Source organism: Globicephala melas, chromosome 21 (assembly GCF_963455315.2).
Source record: "Globicephala melas chromosome 21, mGloMel1.2, whole genome shotgun sequence".
Taxonomy (NCBI): domain Eukaryota; kingdom Metazoa; phylum Chordata; class Mammalia; order Artiodactyla; family Delphinidae; genus Globicephala; species Globicephala melas.
The window spans coordinates 5,649,735-5,671,359 of record NC_083334.1 but is presented as its reverse complement, the minus strand read 5'-3'; the positions used below and the strand labels follow the sequence as shown (position 1 = coordinate 5,671,359).

Below are 21,625 nucleotides of genomic sequence, written 5' to 3'. Positions count from 1 at the left end.
AAATTTGTGATTTTAACAATAAATTAGTCAGTTAGACCTGTGGAGGAATACACAGATGTAAAGATGTGGAGTAAATGTCACCGTGACTTTCTCCTTCCTGTTTCAGTTACTGCTAAGTGATCGTGACATGCTTCCCCTCTGAGATCAGCTAAAGGTTTCAACCCTGTGCTCCAGACCATCAAGGAGTTGTGAGAGTTGAACACTATTGGCCATTCTTATACTAAATGAACCAGATTCTATACACTCTCAGATAATCAAAATACCTGAAATACAATCAAAAAATATGTATTTTTATGCCAGATAATATTCATCTGCGATTCCATGATGTGAAATATTTTACTTTTCTTAGTTCTTGCAAATATGGTAAATAGTGCTCGTGGAAAAAGGTCAGGAAGTATGACGTGAGAACTGTTATGTGCCCTACAGACAAGGTATTACTTTGAACTGTATTGTGTTTATAGTGACATAGTAAATACTTGGTACCTTATATGATTATAAACTAATTTTACCAATTCAAGTTTGCAGTTTATTTTCCCTTTAAAAATTAATTTCTGAAATCATTTGATTAGCCATTTCTCTGCAAGGAATTGAATGGTAATCCCATTTCCCTTGTTGATGAGTATATTACCTGTAATTTGGATACATTTCTTTAGCCCCTTTCCAAGTTGCAGCTACACACACACACACACACACACACACACACACACACACACACACACACACACACACACACACACCCCTGCGGTTCATGTGAACTACCACTAGTTGACAAACTCTTCTAGCATGTGTCAATTCACGCAACAAACATTTCGTACCTTCTATGCAAATATGAATAAAACATGTTCCTTTGTCTTGGGCAGCTCACAATTTTTGTCTCTGCAAATAGTCACTATCCAGTGCACACAAATATAGACTTAGAGGCATACAGATGAGGGATTTGGTGCATTTGTGAAGGGCTCAAAGAAGAGGGACATTAAGTTGGGTCTTGATAAGTATGATACAGCTCATTAGTCACAAAAAAAGGGGAAGAGGTAAGACAGCTCAGGCAAGCGTTTCACAACTTAAAGGCATAAAGCCATGCTGGTATAGAACATGTTTAGGAATTGCAATGGAAGCAGGGAGGTTAGTAAGTAAAGTATTTCATTAGTTTGTACAAGACAGTGGCGTTAGGGATGGAGGGAAGGGGCTTTTGAAGAGACGTGTTAAAGGTAGTTAAGACTTGGTGATCAAATGTAGCAGGAGGTGGAGGGGAAAGTGGTGAAAGAATCAAAGATAGCTCCCTGTTCTTATCTCGGATTACCGTCGAGTATAGTTTTGGTCACTGGAACAGGGAATGCAGGGCAAATGAAAGACTATTGGGGGGCAGTAGAAAGGGATTCTTATCACTCGAAAGGGATAAGCTTGGCTTTACCGATGTTCATATTGAGATTACCAGATACAAGGCTGCGGGATCTAGGTACAGTAGGTACTTTAAAATGGAGTTTAAGGGCTTGGCATGAGAGACTGCAACCACTGAAATGGTGGCAAGATAGTTAGATATACCCTGGGTAGGCGCTAGATATAGATCCAGGGCGGGGTAAAAAAGCGTAAGGCAGGACACAGACACAGATCTCTAACTCAGAATGGGATAGGCAATGACAAGAGAGACAGCAAGGAAGGACCACCAGTCCAGAGGGTGGGACCCTGCAGGAGATGCAAATTCTGAGCAGTTAGCCAGGAACCAGGGGCTCTGTGGGAACCCAAGGGCAGGACAGAAAGCATGGTCCAGATTCGGGGAAGTCAGCAAGATGGAAACAAATTGAGCACCAGAGTGTACGAGTCCTGGAGCTTCCTGTGGAAGCCTATTCCCAACTATTTTGACCTGGGGCTTCAAGCAGATATTATTGAAAATATTTCTAGGGAATAAGGAAGAAGAGGAATTCTGAAGGGTGCCATGTCCCATTTGGTATATTTTTAGAGTGAGATAAAGATGTTCTCAACTAGCTGCAGTGATGTGTATGTGTCATACATGTGTTTCTATGCCAGAACAATGAAAAGTGAAGGGCTAATGAAGTATTTGACATAGCATTGTCTAGTACAACAACATAATTATCATTTGATTTATTTCTTATTTGACTATAGGCTTACCTTTCTGCTTTAGCATTATTTTTACAGACACTGTTATTTATAAATTATTAAAACTGTTTCAGCTGAAATGTGTATGTACTTCTAGTTTCTTGTACTGAACAACATTTCATAAGGCAGAGTTTGGTAAACCCCTTTGGTTGAAACACATTGTTATTACTTTAGGTGCTGACTGTTCTGAAGCCGGTTTCCAATTGCCTTGATTAAAGTAGGAACATTCTATGGCTTGGATGACTTACATTTCACATTGGTTTGAGCAAGATGATTGCTATGAAGGACTACAAAGAGTAAGATATATTTACGTTGTAATTCTAATTTTCTGTGATTTTTTCCTGCTTTATTTCTCATGCAGCTGTATTTCTGTGTCATTTATATTGCGGACATTTTTGCATTGCAGGATTCTGAGGGTAAATAGGATACTTATCTGATAGACTTAAAAGCAGAGGTAAGAAAATATATAAGGAGAGTCATTTATTGAAGAAAAGGTGTTTTTTTTTCTATCCTGATTTCAGATGAATTCTTAACGTGTTCAGATTGTCTTTAGGCTTTAAAGATAAAATAGGATTCTTTCTAATGTGATTAATGTATGAAAATAGCAATAATTTCAAGAAAGTAATTTTACATAATTTTATGATAGAAATATGTATGATAATACCACGTATTATAATAATATTGTAAAAGAAAATGAAAAAAACGTTCTGAAGAAGAGTGCCATGTTCCATTTGGTAAATTTTTAGGCAATTAATTATGCTTCAAAGGGATTTGCATTGTTACTATGGCAACTGTTGCACAGCACAGCTATTCTGATCTATTTCTACTGCAACAGCAGAAAACTGCCATCTTTAAATGCACCTTATCAAAATGGATTTAGTTTAGAATAACATAAGATTTCTCTTTGATTATGGTCACCTTTTCAATGAAGGATTTCTTAATTACCTAAATGAAGGAGATGTGTGGACTTTTCTTTTCACTAATGAGTGGAACAAAAGAGCCAGAATATCTTGATGGAGTTTTACCAGCTTTATCCCCATTGTTGTTTGAGGGCGTGTACTACTAAAGACATGCAGCGCTGAATTCTTCTTCCTTCCTTCTTACTTCTTCAGGGTACTGTTCTAATCACATCAATCAAAGATATTTTCTCAGCATTTTACTTCGTTTAGATTATCTTTTTAATTGTCAATCCTCAGCAGTTTAAGCCTCTTGGGTTTTCTTCTTCAGATTTTTTTTTTTTTTTTTCAGCTGTGAAACAGGCTGGTAAACATCTCAGGAGCCAGTAAATATCTAACTCTGGAGAATAACCCTCATGGTATGGATCCTAAAGCGTTCTTCAGAAGGGAGGTTGAGAATTACTGGGTAGCTCACCATCCCGAATTCCAGCCTTAACCATAATGATAGAAATGTTTCAGCTTATGAGTTTAATAGCAGTATTTGAAGTTGCGCTGGACACACACACACACACGCACACACACAGAGACACGCGTGCACGCACTGTAATGCCAGCATCCTTTTTTATATTGTGTGTGTGCATTTAAAATGTAATAACAGTGCATTTCTGATGTTCAGACAGAAGGCTTTTTGTTTTCAAGTGTAGTGCATATATTCCTCTACGGGAAAGGAAAGGGATGACAATCTAATTTGGAGGGAGGGGGTGACTGATTTTAAGAAAATGCGTTTTGCTAAAATTGTGTGTCTCTTCTTAGTGATTTTGAGGCAGCTCATGGAGATTTTGAGGATTCAAAATCCTTCCCTCCACCATAACCCCAATCTGCCCTTTAATAAGCTATGGCCTTTGTAAGTGAATTCCTTGTTCTGAGACATATTAAAAGAATAACTATTCTCATATATAGATATAGTCCAACCCTAAAATTACCATATCCTCTTCATGAGTTTAAGCTTTTCTTGGCTCAAGTTTTGATCAGTTCTTATACAGACTTAGATGACAATGAAGCAGCTTATTCTAAATAATGAAAATTGAAACATGATTATTTAATTTCTTCTAAAATTCCAGCTTAAAATTCTTCAGATGATATATATGTGCACATATACCCTATATAGTCAGCATTCAGAACACCAGATTTTTCCATTGTTATATTTTTAATGCTTACTGGAAAAGGTAAGTTGGTTTTTGAGCTAAAAATTATAATTGAGAAATGTAGTGTTTGAAAAAAGTCACATACAAGTATGAGTTTTATCTTTAGATCACTGAAGTGGCCTTTATACTTTGATATAATTAATATTTATGGCATATGTATATATTTCTACACACACAGCACATGTATATGAACTTGATTTTTATTTTTTTTCTTTTATGAACTTGATTTTAACTTAGTTTTATAATTTTATTTTTGGCAGTATTGTAACTAGCTATATTTAAATTTCATGCTTATGTCATATAATCTTGCATATTCAGAGGTGAGCTTTATTGTTATACAAATCTAATGCAAATATACTCTTATAACTTGCTTTTTTACATTTCATACACTTACACTTCAGTGTAATTATAATGTATGTATTGTGTATTTCATATAATATAAGATTGAAACCAAGAATAGAATTTAGGTTAAAAAAATGAAAATAATATCTCTGTAGGGCTGTAGTTGCCAGGCTACTGACACTGTCAGTTGCATGTGAGGTGACACAGTGCTCAGACTTTCTTCCTGAATCCTTTGTAAATCTGCATTATTCAGTGAACTGCAAGGTTTAGTACTTTATCTTTAAAGTGTGTATATTGTTTCTGGGCCAGAAAGATGATGTTTTCTGAAATAGCAAATCTTTAGAATGGACATGGAAATTCTTAGGTGGTTCACATAAGAAGGAAACGTATTCTTAACTAAAGATAAAAGGGTACATAATATTTACCTGAAATATAAAACTACCTGTCACATACAGTTAAAATATATTTGATTTCCTATATATGTGACATATTTGTAGGATTTATATTTAAAATATAAACATGTATTTTGAAATGGACCTTTGGTTGAACATTTTCTATTTTTAGTAATGCAGAATCACTAATTGTGTAAACATTCGTGCTGACCACAATGATATCAAAAGCTTCTGGACGTTTCTTTTTATCTCCTCGGTAACTGTAGATATTGCTTAATAAAGGCTACATAATATTTTATATATATATATTTTATGATACTTTTGAGAAAAATAATATAGAAGTTTCAAATACTAGCAGTTTAAATACATAATTCAGAATTATAGATGCAATAGTATTCATATGTTTAATGATGCATGATTTTTTAATACCTCATTCAAAATCCTAATTTTTTTAAGAAGCTGCCATTTTGTTTTTTCCTGTTCATTATTATTATTATCATTATTTTGTGTGTGTGTGGTACACGGGCCTCTCACTGTTGTGGCCTCTCCCGCTGCGGAGCACAGGCTCCGGACGCGCAGGCTCAGTGGCCATGGCTCACGGGCCCAGCCGCCCCACAGCATGTGGGATCTTCCCGGCCCGGGGCACGGACCCATGTCCCCTGCATCGGCAGGCGGACTCTTAACCACTGCGCCACCAGGGAAGCCCTCCTGTTTATTATTTTAATGGCTGGTTTAGACAAGTTATTCAACTCTGAATTATGAAGGATTTAAGTTGTTGGACTATAAGACTTATAAAAGCTGCTTAGGAGCGTACGAAGGCATACCAAATTGTATGACAATATTGAAATGTTTATATTATCTGAAGTTAGAAACTAAAAAGAAGTAAATCAGGATAAACTGATAAAATAAAAAGTATTGGCATGGATTTAGAAGTAATTTATTTGTTTTCAATAAATAAAGAGTTAGCAGAGGGACTTTTAGTTTGCAGTTTGTCATGTAGGAGCTCAGAAGTCTTTACTCTGGCCTAAAACAAATCAACAACTTTTCTTAGATTCATAAGAGAAGTGAGGTCACAAGGCAAACCGCTGCCCCAGATTGGAGAGACAGACAGGCAGATACAGAGAATCACAGTGCACCAGAGCAGAAACCCACCAGCAGAAACCTCTGTGGGAACCAGAGCCACAGTGGAAAACCTGAACTGTAATTGATGAATTGCTGGAGGCTCATATATCAAGTCCGAGAGTTAAAAACTCTGGATGGCGGGGGGAGTAATAAGGAGGCCTCCAGGCTTTTCTGAGTTTTACCTCCAGGACCTTTACCAAGTTTTCACAGTAAATATCAGAGAAAGATCCCTTCCTGCTTCTGGCAAAGGGAGAGGAAAAGGGATTGTTTAGAAATATGTCAGAGCACTCTTCTTCTTCACAAGGCTGCCCGTGAGGAGAGCCTGATCTGCAGAGATTATATCAGCACCTAACCTATCTGGGGGAAGGGAAATACCCAGTCCCTGCTCACTAGCTATCCTGTCCCACCTAGGGGAGAAAGATCCCTGAGAAAACTGGTGAAATTCCCATTCCACAGCCACAGGCTCCTCAGAAGACAGAGACTTAATCATAGGACCGCAGAATGCTTTCTCTTCTCCCACAACTTAACATTACATTACTAAAGGTCTGCTTACCAGTTCCTTTTAGCCAGTAACATCATGTTCTCCTTTCAACAAAAAATCACAAGGCACACTAAAAAGCAAAAAACACAGTTTAAAGAGATTAAACAGGCATCAGCTCCAAAGTCAGATACGGCAGGGATGTTGGAATTTATCCGACCAATAATTTTTTTTAAAGTATGATTAGTATGCTAAGGGCTTTAATGAAAAAAGTAGACAACATGGAAGAACAGATGGATAATTTAAACCAGAGAGATGGAAATTCTAAGAAAGAATCAACAAGAAATACAAGAGATCAGAAATACTGTAACAGAAATGAAGAATACCTTTAATAGATTCATTAGTAGACTGGACATGACTGAGAAAAGAATCTCTGAGCTTGAGAATATGACAATAGAAACTTCCAAAACTAAAAAGAAAAGAGAAAAAAATAACAGAACAGAATGTCCAAGAACTGTGGGACAACTACAAATGTACAACTACATTTCCATACACATAATGGAAATACCAGAAGAAGAAAGACAGGGACAGAAGCAATAATTGAAACAATAATGACTTAGAATTTCCTAAAATTAACATCAGACACCAAACCACAGGTCCACGAAGTTTGGAGAACACTAAGCAGGATAAATGCCCCCCAAAAAAATACGCCTAGGAAAATCATATCCAAACTTCAGAAAATCAAAGACAGAGAAATCTTAAAAGAAGCCAGAGCAAGGGTCAGAATTATATCCACTTCTCAGAAACCATGCAATCAAGAAGAGAGTGGAATGAAACGTTTAAAGTGTTGGGAGAACTAAAACACCAACCTAGAATTCTGTACCTTGTGAAACTATCCTTCAAAAGTGAAAGAGAAATAAAGACTTTCTTAGACAAACAAAAACTGGGGCATTTGTTGCCAGTAGACCTGCCTTGCAAGAAATGTTAAAAAAAAAAAAAGTTCTTCAGAGAGAAGGAAAATTAAATAGGTAGAAATTCAGATCTACATAAACAAAGGAAGAACAGTGGAGAATGACTAAGTGATGGTAAAATAAAAACTTTCATTTTCTTATTCTTAATTGACCTAACAAATAACAGTTTGTTCAAAATGAAATTAGTGACAGTGTCTTTAATTATGTAAGCTTATGTGTGTACACACACACACTTACACATACCTACATATATATGTGTCAGGTATGCTTATGTGTGAGTGAAATGAATGACATCAATGATACAAGAGATGAGAAAGAGGAATTAGGATTATTTTGTTTTTATAAGGTACTGAGAAGTGGAATAGTATTATTTGAAAGTAGACTTGGATTAGTTGTCAATGTATATTGCAAAATCTAGGACAAGAACTTAAAATGTTTTGTTTTTTTTTTTGCGGTACGCGGGCCTCTCACTGTTGTGGCCTCTCCCGTTGTGGAGTACAGGCTCCGGATGCGCAGGCTCAGCTGCCATGGCTCACGGGCCCAGCCGCTCCGCGGCATGTGGGATCTTCCCGGACCAGGGCACGAACCCGTGTCCCCTGCATCGGCAGGCGGACTCTCAACCACTGCACCACCAGGGAAGCCCTAAAATGTTTTTAAATGAGGTATAATTGATATGCTAAGAAAGGAGAAAAAATTGAGTCGTACAAAGTACTCAGTTGAAACCACAAAAGAAAGAGAAAGTGTGGGAGACAAAAACAGGACCAAAGATCAAGGGCAACAAAATGAAACAGTAAATATATAGTAGATATTAATCCAACTGTATCAATAATCACCTTGAATGTTGATGATCTACGTGCACCAATTAAAAGACAGAGTTTGTCAAAGTGGATCAAAAAACAAGGCCCAACTATATGTTTTCTGCAAGAAATTCACATTAAATATAAAGGCACATATAGATTAAAAGTAAAGGGATGGAGAAAATATACCATGCTAACCCTAATCAAAAGAAGTAGGCATGTCTGTCTTAATTTCAGATGGAGCAGACTTCAGAGCAAGGAAAGATATCAGGGATAAAGAGGTACATTACATAATAATCAAGGGGTCCATATTCCAAGAAGATATAACAATCCGTAATGTGTATTTGCCTAATAACAGAGTATCATAATGCATGAGGCAAAGCTGATAGAAGTGCAAGGAGAAATAGATGAACCCAGTATTATAGTTGGGGACTTTAATATCCCTTTATAAGAATTTAACAGATCTAGCAGACAGAAAGTTAGTAGGGACATAGCTGAACTCAAGAGCATCTTCAATCAACTGGATATAATTGACATCTATAGGCTACTTCATCCAACAACAGCAGATTACACATTCTTCTCAAGCTCACAAGGAACATTCACAGACTAGACCATATTCTGGACCAAAAAACACACCTTAACAAATTTTAAAAGTATAGAAATAATACAGGTCTGCTCTGAGACAATGGAACTAAACTAGATATCAGTAGCAGAAACATAGCTGGAAAACCCCCAAATACTTAGAGATTAAACAACACTTTTCTAAACAACACATGGATCAAAGAAGAACTCTCAAGAGAAATTAAAAATTATTTTGAACTAAATGAAATTGAAAATACAACTTAATGAAGTAAAAGCCCACAAAAGCAGGGCTTGGAGGGAAATTTATAGCATTTAGTGCATTTCTTAGAAAAAAAGGAAGATCTAAAATCAGTCATCTAAGCTTCTGCCTTAGGACACTAGAAAAAGAAGAGCAAATGGAATTCAAAGTAAGCAGAATAAAAGAAATAATAAAAATTAGAGCAGAAATTAATGAAATTGAAAATAGAAAATCAATAGAGAAAACAAAACTAAAAGCTGCTTCTTTGAAAAGATCAATAAAGTTTATAAGCCTTTAGCCAGGCTACTTAAGAAGAAAAAAGAGAAGAAATATATTACTAATATTAGTAGTGAAAGAAGAGGTATCACTACAGATCCTATGGACATTAAAAGGATAATAAAGGAGTACTATCAATAATTCTATGCCCACAAGTTTGATAACCTAGATGAAATGGACCTATTTTTTGAAGACACGGTTTGCCAAAACTCACACAAGTATAAATAGACAATCTGTGTAGACGTGTATCTAGACCTGAATAGACCTATGTATCAACAGATGCTGAAAATCATTTGACAAAATCCAATACTTCTTCATGATGAAAACTCTCAGCAACCTAGGAATAGAGGGTGACTTCCTCAACTTGACAAAGAACATATTTATTCCTCATCTTGATAAAGAACAAAAACCCTGTAACTAACATCATACTTAATGGTGAGAAACTTGAAGTTCTCCTGCTATGATCAGGAATAAGGCAGGGATGTCTGCTCTCACCACTGCTTTTCAACACTGTACTGAAGTCCTAAGTAATGTAACTGGACAAGAAAAGGAAATAAAAGGTGTACAGGTTGGCGTGGAAGAAATCAAACTGTCTTTGTTCACAGATGACTTTAGTGTCTGTGTAGAAAAAAACCTCCTGGTACCAATATAGTGATTTTAGCAAGATTTTAGAATACAAGATTAATATACAAAAGTCAATCACTTTCCTGTGTACCAGCAATGAACAAGTGTAATTTGAAATTTAAAACACATTACCATTTACAATAGCACCCCAAAAATGAAATACTGAGGTTTAAATCTAACAAAATATGTACAAGATCAATATGAGAAAAACAATGAAACTCAGACAACAGATATCAAAGAACTAAATAAATGGAGAGATATTCCATGTTCAGGGATAGAAAGAATCAATAGTGTCAAGATGTCACTTATTGCTAAAACTTGATCTATAGATGTCATAAAATCCCAGCCAGAATCTCAGGAAGTTATTTTTTTTGGATATTGACAAACTGATTCTGAAGTTTATATGGAAAGGCAAAAGACCCAAAACAGCTAACACAGTGTTGAACGAGAGCAACAGTCAGTGGCCTGACACTACCCAACTTCAAGGCTTACTGTAAAGCTACAGGAATAAGACAGTGTAGTATTGATAAAATAATAGACAAATAGATCTGTGTAACAGAATAGAGAGCCCGTAAATACACCCACATAAATATAATCAACTGATCTTCAACAAAGGATCAAAGGCAATACAATGGAGAAAAGGTAGTCTTTTCAACAAATGGTACTAGAACTGGACATCCACATGCAAAAAAATTAATCTAGACTAGACCTTACGTCTTTCATAAATGGATTTTAGACCCTAAAGGTAAAACACAAAACTATTAAGCTCCTAGAAGATAATGTAAGAGAAACCTAGATGACCTTGGGTATGGCCATGAATTTTTAGATTCAACACCAAAGGCATGATGCATGAAATAAATAATTGAATGCTAAACTTTATTAAATTAAAATATTCTCCTCTGTGAAAGACAGTGTCAAGAGAAAAAGAAGACAAGCCACAGACTCGGAGAAAATATTTGCCAAAGACCATCTAATAGCTGTTACCCAGAATATGTGGAGAACTCTTAAAATTCAACAAGAAAAGACAAACACCCCAATTAAAAAAAACCAAGGACCTACTGTATAGCACAGGGAACTATAGTCAATATCCTGTAATAGCCTAAAATGGAAAAGAATCTGAAAAGTAATACATATATATATATATACACATATATATATATATATATGAACCACTTTTCTGTACGTCTGAAGCTAACACAACATTGTAAATCAACTATACTTCAATAAAAATAAAAGGGAAAAAGACTTGAAAAGACACATCACTGAAGAAGATGACATGTAAGCTATGGAAAGATGTCCAGCATCATAAGTTATTAGGGAATTGCAAATTAAAACGACAGGGAGGTACTACTACGTGCCTATTCGAATGGCCCATCTAAAACACTGACAACACCGAAGGATGGTGAGGATGTGCAGCAGCAGGAACTCTCATTCATTGCTGGTGGGAATGCAAAATGGGGCAGACACTTGGGAAGACAGTTCGATAGTTTGTTACAAAATAAACGTACCCTTACCAGGATCGAGCAATCTCTTCCTTTTCCACTCCTTCTTATTTACCTAAATGAATTGAAAAGTTACGTCCAGACAAAAACCTGCATACCGATGTTTATAGTGGCTTTATTCATAATTGCCCAAACTTGCAAACAACCACATGTCCTTCAATAGGTGAATGGGTCAACAAACCACGGTACATCAAAACAATGGACTGTTATTCAGTGCTAAGAAGAAATGAGCTATCAAGCCATGAAAAGACATTGCATACATATTACTAAGTGTAAGAAACCGATCTGGAAAAAACACCATACTCTATGATTTCCAGCTATATTCTGGAAAAGGCAAAGCTATGGAGACAGTAAAAAGATCAATGGTTACGTGAAACTTTTGTATGATGCTACAATGGTGATGCATGTCGTTATGCATTTGTCAAAACCCGTAGAATGTACAACTCCAAGAGTGAACCCTAATGTAAACTCTGGACTTTGGATGGTAATGATGTGTCAGGGTAGGTTCATCGTTATAACAAATGTACCATCTGGTAGGGATGTTGATAGTGGCGGAGCTTGTGCGTGTTGGGGAACCGGGGGGCGAATGAAAATCTCTGTAATTTCTACTCAGTTTTGCTGTAAACCTCAAACTGCTCTAAAAGTAAAGTTTATTAATTTTTTAAAAAGTAAAACAGAGTTAGAAGAAAGTGAAAATTAAATGACTGCATTTTGCCTGTATATTTAAATATCTTTCCCTTATGTTTCTTTTCCAAATATAAACTCAAAATTTGTTTACACACAAACATTAATAGTAATCGTACATACCAAGGATAAACTATAACAGCCTATTTAATTCACATGTGGTTGAGATAATGTATATTTTCAATGAAAAGTAATATTGTCATAACATTACTAATTGAAAAAAAGTGTATTTTTAAAATTTATCCAGAATGCTAGGTGTCATTAGAGGAGGAAGAAAGCAGGTATTTGTAGCAGTTTCTTATACTTGTAAGCACCGAAAGGTTGGTAGCACCGCTTTTTTATCCTGCCAGTTTTCACTGCAAATTATTTACTTTTTTGGGGAAATATATCACTAGTTCCACCCAGATAAAGGAATTTAATGGGATGAAGATAGAAATTGGAGAAGAAAGAGAAGAGGAAAAAAGAAGAGATCTTTTCAGGAAGTGGAAATATGAACGAGAAAAGATATAAAGAGGAAAGTAGCTTTATAAATAAATGAGATATAACGTAACTGACTCTGGGCTCTTTTACTCTAAAATCCTCTGCCCTGCCACATAAACAATTTATATTCTGTAATTTCCAGCTTCCTTCTGTCCTCTCTTCACAATGAACACTACTGTTAAGCCAGTTTGTATGCCTGCCTTGTGTACCTCGGATAGTTTCTGTGAGGACGTAGCGTCAATGTGAAGACTGAAGTTCTGAGACAGAGGTCACAATCCTCCCAATATTGTATTGGCTCACAGTGTTTTTCACTTGAATTTGCTGCCTTGAAGGAATTGCCAGTGTATAAAAATTGGTACGTTTACATAAACATCTGGATAGTTCCATTTCTTTGGGAAGTTCCAGAAATCTGGCAACATGGAGTAACCTTCTCCAGTGGTACTAGACCCTTTCGATAGGATATACACTTTCTATTTCACTCTGGTCCTTGTCACTCCTGGTAGGATTACCAACCCTTGGTCAAATGTCAGTCGTCATTTATTTTATAATCTCTCGCTTCCTTAACTGAAATGACCTGCCTTGATGTTCGTTGACATTTGGAGATTTCAACTCCTGTTCTTTGAAAGTAGACGCTGAGATTGATAGCACTAGTAGAAAATGTTTTCAGGGCGTAAAGATAAGGATTGAAGAAAACAGATGTAAAACAAAGAAGAGGAAGTTTATTGAATAATGGAATTGACTGATATGCCTCTGAATTTGTTTCTCAAGGCAAACATGTCCCAGGTAAGACAAGTGGGACTGCTGGCTGCTGGATGTCAGCCATGGAACAAAGATGTGTGCGTTGCCAATGGAGACAGGTTTGCGTACTGTGCTACCCTGGCCATCTATGTTTATCAGGTAAAAGAATGCTGATTCTTTCCAAGTTTTCCTTTTATCAGGTAAAATTACTATTTAATTAATACTTGAAAAGCTTAATGCTGTAACTTTATTGATATTGGTATTTTATTGTATATTTTGTTACTATTTATTAGTTTTCCAAGTCAAGCTTTTAGAAAATGCTCGTATCATAATATTAAATTATTAGCAAATTCTTAATTGATTTAGTAATCCTATTTTGATGCTATTCATCGAAAAGAATTTCTTCAAGAATTAAAGATCCTGTTTTATGAACGGTGAACAAGTAGTTCTTAATTCTTTTAAACTATATTCCCATATAATTAAATGGAATTCATGTGCCCATTTATTTCAAACCTTGCTCAGTAACATGTGATACGAGAAAATAGTCTTATCAGTTGAAGAAGTGAGTCGTCCTTTAGAGAGCCTTCTATTAAAAATAGTGCAGTTGTAACACATTTTGAGATAGTCTTGGGATAAACACCTTTATCACTACCTTTTTTCATGTGCTGGCTCCGTGCAGACATCTCTTATCAGTTCCCAATCTACACAGCCAACGGCCTTCTGAATTTTTTCATATAGAGGTGACATGAGCATCATAAATCCAAGTCCGGTTTTTCTTCTTAAACCTGGAGCCAGTATTTCAGTGTCACCCACTAACCATTAGTCTAAACCACAGATGTGAGAGTTATCACCGACTCCCTCTTCTACTCACGTCCTGCACCCTAGGTAACCAGGACTGGTTCTGCTACTTTCTACCTTTTACTCCCTTCTACATATCCTTCTCACCTAAACTACTATAACAGTTTCTTAATATTCTCTTTGCCTCTATCTTGACTCCCTCTAATTTATCCTTCAGTGTAATCAGTCATCTATAATGCAAATCTAAACTTTTCAGTCTTCAGTCGCTCCTCATTCCTTAATATTAACATCCAACCTCATGGTATGACATCCTTTCATGATCTTCCTGTCTCCGTCTCCCTGTCACCTTGTGCTCCAGACCCTGAGACCATTGCCTTTTCCAAAACTACTCAGACTCTTCTGTATCTTGCCTGTGCTTGCACTAATTTTTCAGTTTGCCCACATTGCCTGTCCAGAGACGTTTTCTCATCTTTCAAATGTCAGCTCAAATGTATAAGCTCTTTTCTACATTCTGCTTTTTCCTCGTTCTTAGTGAAGGACCGTATGGAATGGATTGCGTCTCTACATGCTTCCATTGACCAGAATGGGTCTTTCTCATCTTTGAATTCTCAAGTTACTGCACACTCTCTGGCACTTAGTAACCACTTAGTAAATGTTTCTTGAATTTTTTTTATCTTGAAATACCAACTCATTTCAGTTAAGAGCGAAAAAAAAATTATTGCTTTATCCTGGAGTAAAAATTCCTTTAAATTGCTAATAGTGTTGTAGTTTATTGAAAATTTAAGAAATAATAGCATTCATCTATAAACCAATTAAGTTTCCACAATGCTAAGATTTTATGTAGTCCATTTCTCAAGATTGAGGAAATATCTAGCAATCAAAATGCAATTTCAATGTAACTCACATCTTTTTTTCACTTCCCGTTCCCCAGAAGACAGGAGCAAGCCTTCTAAATGCCCCTTTTGTTCTGCCATCTACCTCTTTTTTTTTTTTTTTTTTTGCCATCTACCTCTTTACCACCCTGTGTGTGTTGCTAAGCTTCCTCTTAAGAAATTTCTCCCTTAATCTTTGGTCCCTATTGTCTTGTCTTTTACTTCCTCCTAAAGAAGAAGAATTTATCAGGCAGGGAAAACTATTCCTCTGAGGAGTCAGGAAGGTAAGAAAGTGGATGAAGGCGAAACTGAATTTTTTTAATGTTTGCATATATCTTGTTTAATGATGACATTTTATGACTTGAATACTTAGGAAGATTAAGCTAAAAGTATTAATCTAAAAAACCTATGAAGAAAGTTTGCGTGTTATTAAAGACTAAAACAAACTAAAAATTACCCTGATTTAGAAGTTAATACAAATAAACTTGGGTGACAGTTAGCAGTTAGGATTTTACTGCAAGTATACGGTTAAAGAAAGGTTGGTGTAGTTAATAGTTAATATGATAATGATTTGAGTAACTCTTATGTAACACTGTGAAAGGTTTGTTATGTGTTAAAGGGAAAAACCAGGTTCGACAAAATGACGTATACAGTATATACATCTCAAACATGGTAAAACTGATAGAAAGATGAATTGATCCACTAATTAATGGCACATTTACAAAGAAAATAGGAAAACTAGCCTATTCCTTTTGTCCACTTACGTATAAAAACACAACATAATGCCCCTTCCAAAAAGCAATAACATAAAACAGGTCCAAATGATACCATTGCTCTGCAAACTTTGGACATCTTAATAATGTAGTAATGAGCAGCTGGCTTATTTAACCTACATTTTTTTGACTCAAATATAAGTTAAAAATTTGCAGAAAAAATATTTTAAGAACAAGGTGTTTTTCCCTCATAAATAGAGCTATGGAAAATAAGTCTCTGAATTATTATGCATATTTAAATGTACATTTATTGTTACTTCTTTTTAAAATTGGTATGTTTAATTTCAATTCTCTTTTATTTTTTTGAAAAATGATTTCTTTCACATTGAATACATTTGAATTCACTTGAAAGTAGACCAAGGCTTGAATTATGTTCATATCTTGTTATTGGGTGTACTAATTTTCATGTATGTAGCTTTTAAAAAATAATGTGATTATTAATGGAAAGTGTATTACAAAGAAAGAAGCACTGACATGTTTTATTTATATATTTTTTAGTTGGATCACCGTTATAATGAATTCAAACTTCACGCAATTATGTCTGAACATAAAAAAACAATCACAGCTATCTCTTGGTGTCCACATAACCCTGATCTGTTTGCAAGTGGCAGTACCGATAATTTAGTGATCATTTGGAATGTTGCAGAACAAAAAGTCATTGCTAAACTCGACAATACGAAAGGTATACCTATAACTGGGATTTATTTTATTGAATGAAAATAAATAGAATGTTACATGTGAATTATACCTCAGTTTTTTTCTATTATTTCAATAAGCAAAATATTTTATTTCAATTAGCTCAAGTTTTAAAGTAATGTTTTTCAAGCTTTCTAATGGTAATCTATATAAGAAACACATTTCACATCATGACTCATTATTGTGTATGTGCATGTGTACAAAACTGAAACAAAATTTCATGAAATTATCAGACTTAGTACACTGATCAATTAAAAAACAGTCAACACCAAATAACTTTATTAATATTTAAATATAATATTAAAAATTCCAAAATAAACATAAAAATAATAATTAGATACTATTTTCTCAATGAGACAATTGGCCTTGCTTGAAACATACAAAGACAGTATGACGTATGTAGTCACTGCTCTGCTGAGTTGACTTTTTCCTATATTTTTAGGTCAAAGTAGAAAGTTCTAGTTTATGCAGATAGATCTTTGTGAATGGCATAATATCATTACTTTCTTTCTACCTAGCATCTTACCCCATAATGATGATGAAGTTAAATAATCATTTTTCTGTGTTAAATGTCATAATAATTCAGTTCTCTTTTTGAGTGCTGAGTGTAGCTCAATTACCGATTATGTTTTTGAAAGCTACTGCTGGATATATTTTCCATATTCAGCCTTTTCTCTAAAAAATACTGGTTGTAACTTTGAGATAGTAAACTGAGATGTGACAGTGTCACAAACTTTACTTTTCACAGAGTTTCTTTATAATATTCTTTTCAGTGTGTAACAACAATATTGAGAAGTCATAGGCAATTGTATTTAAATCTTGCTTCCAATATAACAGTAATGATGCCTTTTGGAACCTTTGGATATGTTCGACATAGATTGAGTATGGCTTTTCCCTTGTCTTTTCAAAGTTAGGTCGTTAGGAATGCTGAAAACACCCGAAAAACACACCAATTTTGTTATGTAACTTTTGTCCTAAAAAATATTTACCAAATATTTTCAGCTAGGAAAATGAGCATCTCCTTCCCAAGTTCATATACGCTGCTTATTATCTTCACTTGCAGTGACCAATGAATTTCAGTATTAGACAGTGAGTAGTTTGCTTCAATGTCCGAGCAAAATCTTTTTAAAAGTCATCTATTCAGTGAGCTTCCATTAATGTAAGTAACAGTTTTCCTTAAGTTTTTCACTACTCCAATGAGAAAAAGCCAAATTAGGTTTGGTACAAAGCTTTGTGGTGTATAAACAGTGATTAATAGCCTCAATCAAGATTTCAAGCTTTTCTGGTCATAGCCCTTTCTCCACCAATCACAGATCCTACGGTTTTACCAGTATTGTTTATATTGATCAACAGTGCACTTTCCCACTACTTTAAATACAGCTTTGTGTGAGATTAATTTTAAATAACACAATAAATACTCCTTAAAATTCTTTCCGTATTTTATGCGCCATAAACTAAAAATGTTATGCAATGCCATTGTGCTTATAAAGTTGTCGCACAAAATCTATACTAGACTGTAACTGCATAATAACATTTTCTAAATGTTATGCATAAGGACAGATTAGACAGCATATTATGGTATCATTACCTAGTTTGTCCACTGATTTGTCATCAAACACCATATGCATCACATCCATTCATTGTGGAAGAGATTTTTGTTCATCAACTGTGTGCACCATAGCTTCCTTTGCCACTGAATATGCAATTAAATAAGACTTTTTCATTAACATGTGTAGAATGATTAAATAATTGTAACAATTTTGATCAATTTAATATATTTTTTCTGAAAAATTTTAGGGTAAATTCCTTATGTTTTCAAAGATCTTAATTTGAAGATTGAAAGTTTTGATATTTTATTTGCAAAAATTATGAATATTTTTGGTCATTTTTATTTAAAATAATCCCCTTTGAAAAGGCTTAGACTCCTTTTTTCTTTTCAGAATCCAGTTTAAACAAAGTAGAAGTTTGCATTGTCAACTTAAAAAAAAATAAATATTAGAACTTCCACATCCGGCTGTTGAACTTGAACATGCCTCTGTATTCTTTTTACTTCATCATTCTTTTTTCTTAATATTAAAAAAGTCACTTAAAAGAAAATGAGTATTACTTTGTTTAAATGTAAAAGGTTAAAAAATTGTCACCAACCTGAAAAATGTCACACTTAATAATACACTTTCAGAAAAAAAAAAAACAAAACTGTTAACAGTGGAGAATAATACTACCTGCCTATCTCAGAATATTGTTGGGAGAATTAAATGAGTGGATATTTGTAGAGCTCTTAGAAGTGCTTGCGTGTGACAAGCCAGTATAGCAGTGTTTTCTATTATAACTACAGGACATCGTTTCTGGTCCTTTCTCTTCCTTGCTGTGCTTCTCAAAACACACATTCCGAGAGCCATCATTCCAGTGGCTTCCTTCAAGTGGGCTGTGGTGGTTTGACCCATACATCATGTCTTGTCCCTTATTGGGGAAATTCTACTTCTGTTAATGTATCCGAAAACCAAACAGCTTTTTTATTGGCCTTATTTGTGTACTCATTCGTTCATTCAGTGAGTATTTATGGAGTTCCCATTGTATGTCAAGCCCTGAAACAGTTTCTTTTTTCTCTCTCTTTTTTTTTAACATCTTTATTGGAGTATAACTGCTTTACAGGGGGGTGTTCGTTTCTGCTTTATAACCAAGTGAATCAGCTTTAGCTTCTGCCTCTTGGCACATTGTAGGCTGCTGACACAAACTGAATTTACGGTCAATGAACAACTTTCAACCCTGTGTCTTTGTTCATAGCGTTTCCTCTTCCTGGGAAATACGTCTTGACCCACGTATTGAAACTCCGCTGTTCCTTCAAGGTGTAATTCAAATCCAGTTTCTTTCCCGGGCAGTAGCCCAAACGGTCACAAACCCTTATACACATAAAAATCATTTGGAGAACCTTGTTAAAAATAGATTCCTGGGCCCTAACTCCACACGATCTGATATGCATATTCAGTTGGATGATTCCGGTTCTATGTCGGGAGATTCACAGTCTGTCTCCTGAGTCATAAATTTACCATAACATTTATTTCATCTATTATTTATTTGATCACAATAACAGGAGACTAACAGTTAACTTTCGTATTTTGTCTTTTAGTTTAAAAAGGATTTTTACATACATCGTTATTTTTTCTTGCCCTAACTTTCATGTGAAACAGGTGGTCAGCTATTTTTTAGTCATGTCTCTTTTATGTGAGGAAACAGGTTTACAGAGGTAAAGTGGCTTGTTTAGATCATCCGACGCAAAACTAAGACTTAAATCCAGCTCCTGATAAGAAGTAGTTTGTAGTGTTAATTTTGTTGTTATTAAATCCTTATAGAGGCTTCCCTGGTGGCGCAGTGGTTGGGAGTCCGCCTGCCGACGCAGGGGACGCGGGTTCGTGCCCCAGTCCGGGAAGATCCCACATGCCGCGGAGCGGCTGGGCCCGTGAGCCATGGCCGCTGAGCCTGCGCGTCTAGAGCCTGTGCTCCGCAGCGGGAGAGGCCACAACAATGAGAGGCCTGCGTACTGCAAAAAAAAAATCCTTATAGCAGCATGCAACTTTTCATAAATGTAATCATCTCCCCAATTTATACTTAAGATCCTTTAAAGCAGGAATTGTCTCCTATATTAACTTGTATACCTAGAACGCCTAAAGCAGGTCTTATACACAAAAACTCAGTAAGAATTTATTGCTTTAATATATAGTTTTCTGAAAGAAAGAAAGAACTCTATACATTTCTTTGAGTATGTGAAGCATATGATCATATTAGTAGTTTCAAACCAGAAACTAGGTACTTTTTCATCATAGAAGTACCCTGCATATGTTCCCTGCAGCCTTTAGGGTTACTTTATAAATCAAATTTCCAAGTAAGAAGGTAATATTTTTTAATAATGAACACAGTCTTGTATTTTAGTTGTTGTAGAAAGGTAGGATGCAAATAACATTTAACGGTACGATCTTACGCCATGTGTCTCTACTGTGTATCTGTATCTAATTTATTCCAGGGACGCCTGCCTCTCTCAGCTGGTGCTGGAATGCAGATGACGCAGTGGCGTTTGCTTCCCAGAGAGGCCCACTGTTCATCTGGACCATCTCAGGACCGGACAGTGGCGTGACTGTGCACAGAGAAGCCCATAGCTTCCTGTCTGATATCTGTATATTCAGATGGCATACCCAGAAAAAGGGGAAAGTTGTCTTCGGTCATATTGATGGAAGTCTATCAATTTTTCAACCAGGTAAGAATTTTACTAGTCAGGTCTCTTAAATATTATTTTTCTCAGCATATATAATTTCTTATTTACACAGCATAGAAAGTTAACAGTATTTTAATTTTTAAATAATAGTTGTGCAAATATTATCCAGCACTATGCCAATTCCAAATAACCATTGGAAGTAAATCTTATTTGTAAGGCGTCGTGGTACATTTAACTCAGCTCTGTGGATTTTACTTTGAGTTAACCCCTGTCAGGCATTTGTCCTGCATTTTTACTTTTTAAAGTCAGTTGTTTCATTCTGCGTATTTACTAAGAAAATGGCCTGAATGACAAAGGACCTACAGCTGGATTATATAATAACTTACTAATACTACTCAAAAATATTTTCGCACCTGCTTGTAAAATACCATTTAGTTGTCACAGCTCCTTAGCAAAGAGTTTGAACTTGGGATAAAAAGGAACAATAACTCCGTGTAGCTCTATTAGTTAATTAACATGGCTCAGTGGAAAGGTCTGAGAAATTAGTTTATGTGTATTTTTAAAATTTAAACAATAACAAAATATATAATAAAAAATTGAAAAATTAGATGAACAGTTCTCCACTTATAAGTCAGCACTGCTGACATTTGAAAAACGTGCTTTTCGCCATTGGTATCTGTTGATGGATGTGACTCCTGGTTCACTAGGTAGATGGATGAAAGTGCTGCTTCAGGATTAGAATAACTACTTTCACAAGGCGTATTACATTCAATTTATCTGAAATTAATAGAAGAAAGAAGAAATTGAAATTGGACAGAACAGTGAACATCCAAATAA

General features: G+C 35.3%; 1 protein-coding gene across 11 annotated transcripts in view; it reads left to right on the top strand.

Annotated features, from left to right (window-relative positions):
- Positions 1 to 21,625, top strand: part of WDR17 (WD repeat domain 17) — an 82,479-nt gene that overhangs the window by 10,197 nt on the left and 50,657 nt on the right. For 7 of the 11 annotated variants that reach the window (XM_060291615.1, XM_060291609.1, XM_060291614.1 and 4 more), the window contains exons 2-5: positions 2,290 to 2,411; positions 13,473 to 13,601; positions 16,384 to 16,567; positions 20,600 to 20,830. In XM_060291615.1, the coding sequence (XP_060147598.1) occupies positions 2,346 to 2,411; positions 13,473 to 13,601; positions 16,384 to 16,567; positions 20,600 to 20,830 (610 nt within the window). In that variant the 5' untranslated portion in view covers positions 2,290 to 2,345. Of the gene's footprint in view, positions 1 to 2,287; positions 2,412 to 3,363; positions 3,431 to 12,846; positions 13,060 to 13,472; positions 13,602 to 16,383; positions 16,568 to 20,599; positions 20,831 to 21,625 lie in introns of those variants that run through there. The other 4 variants (XM_060291611.1, XM_060291610.1, XM_060291613.1 and 1 more) reach the window with 4 other exon arrangements.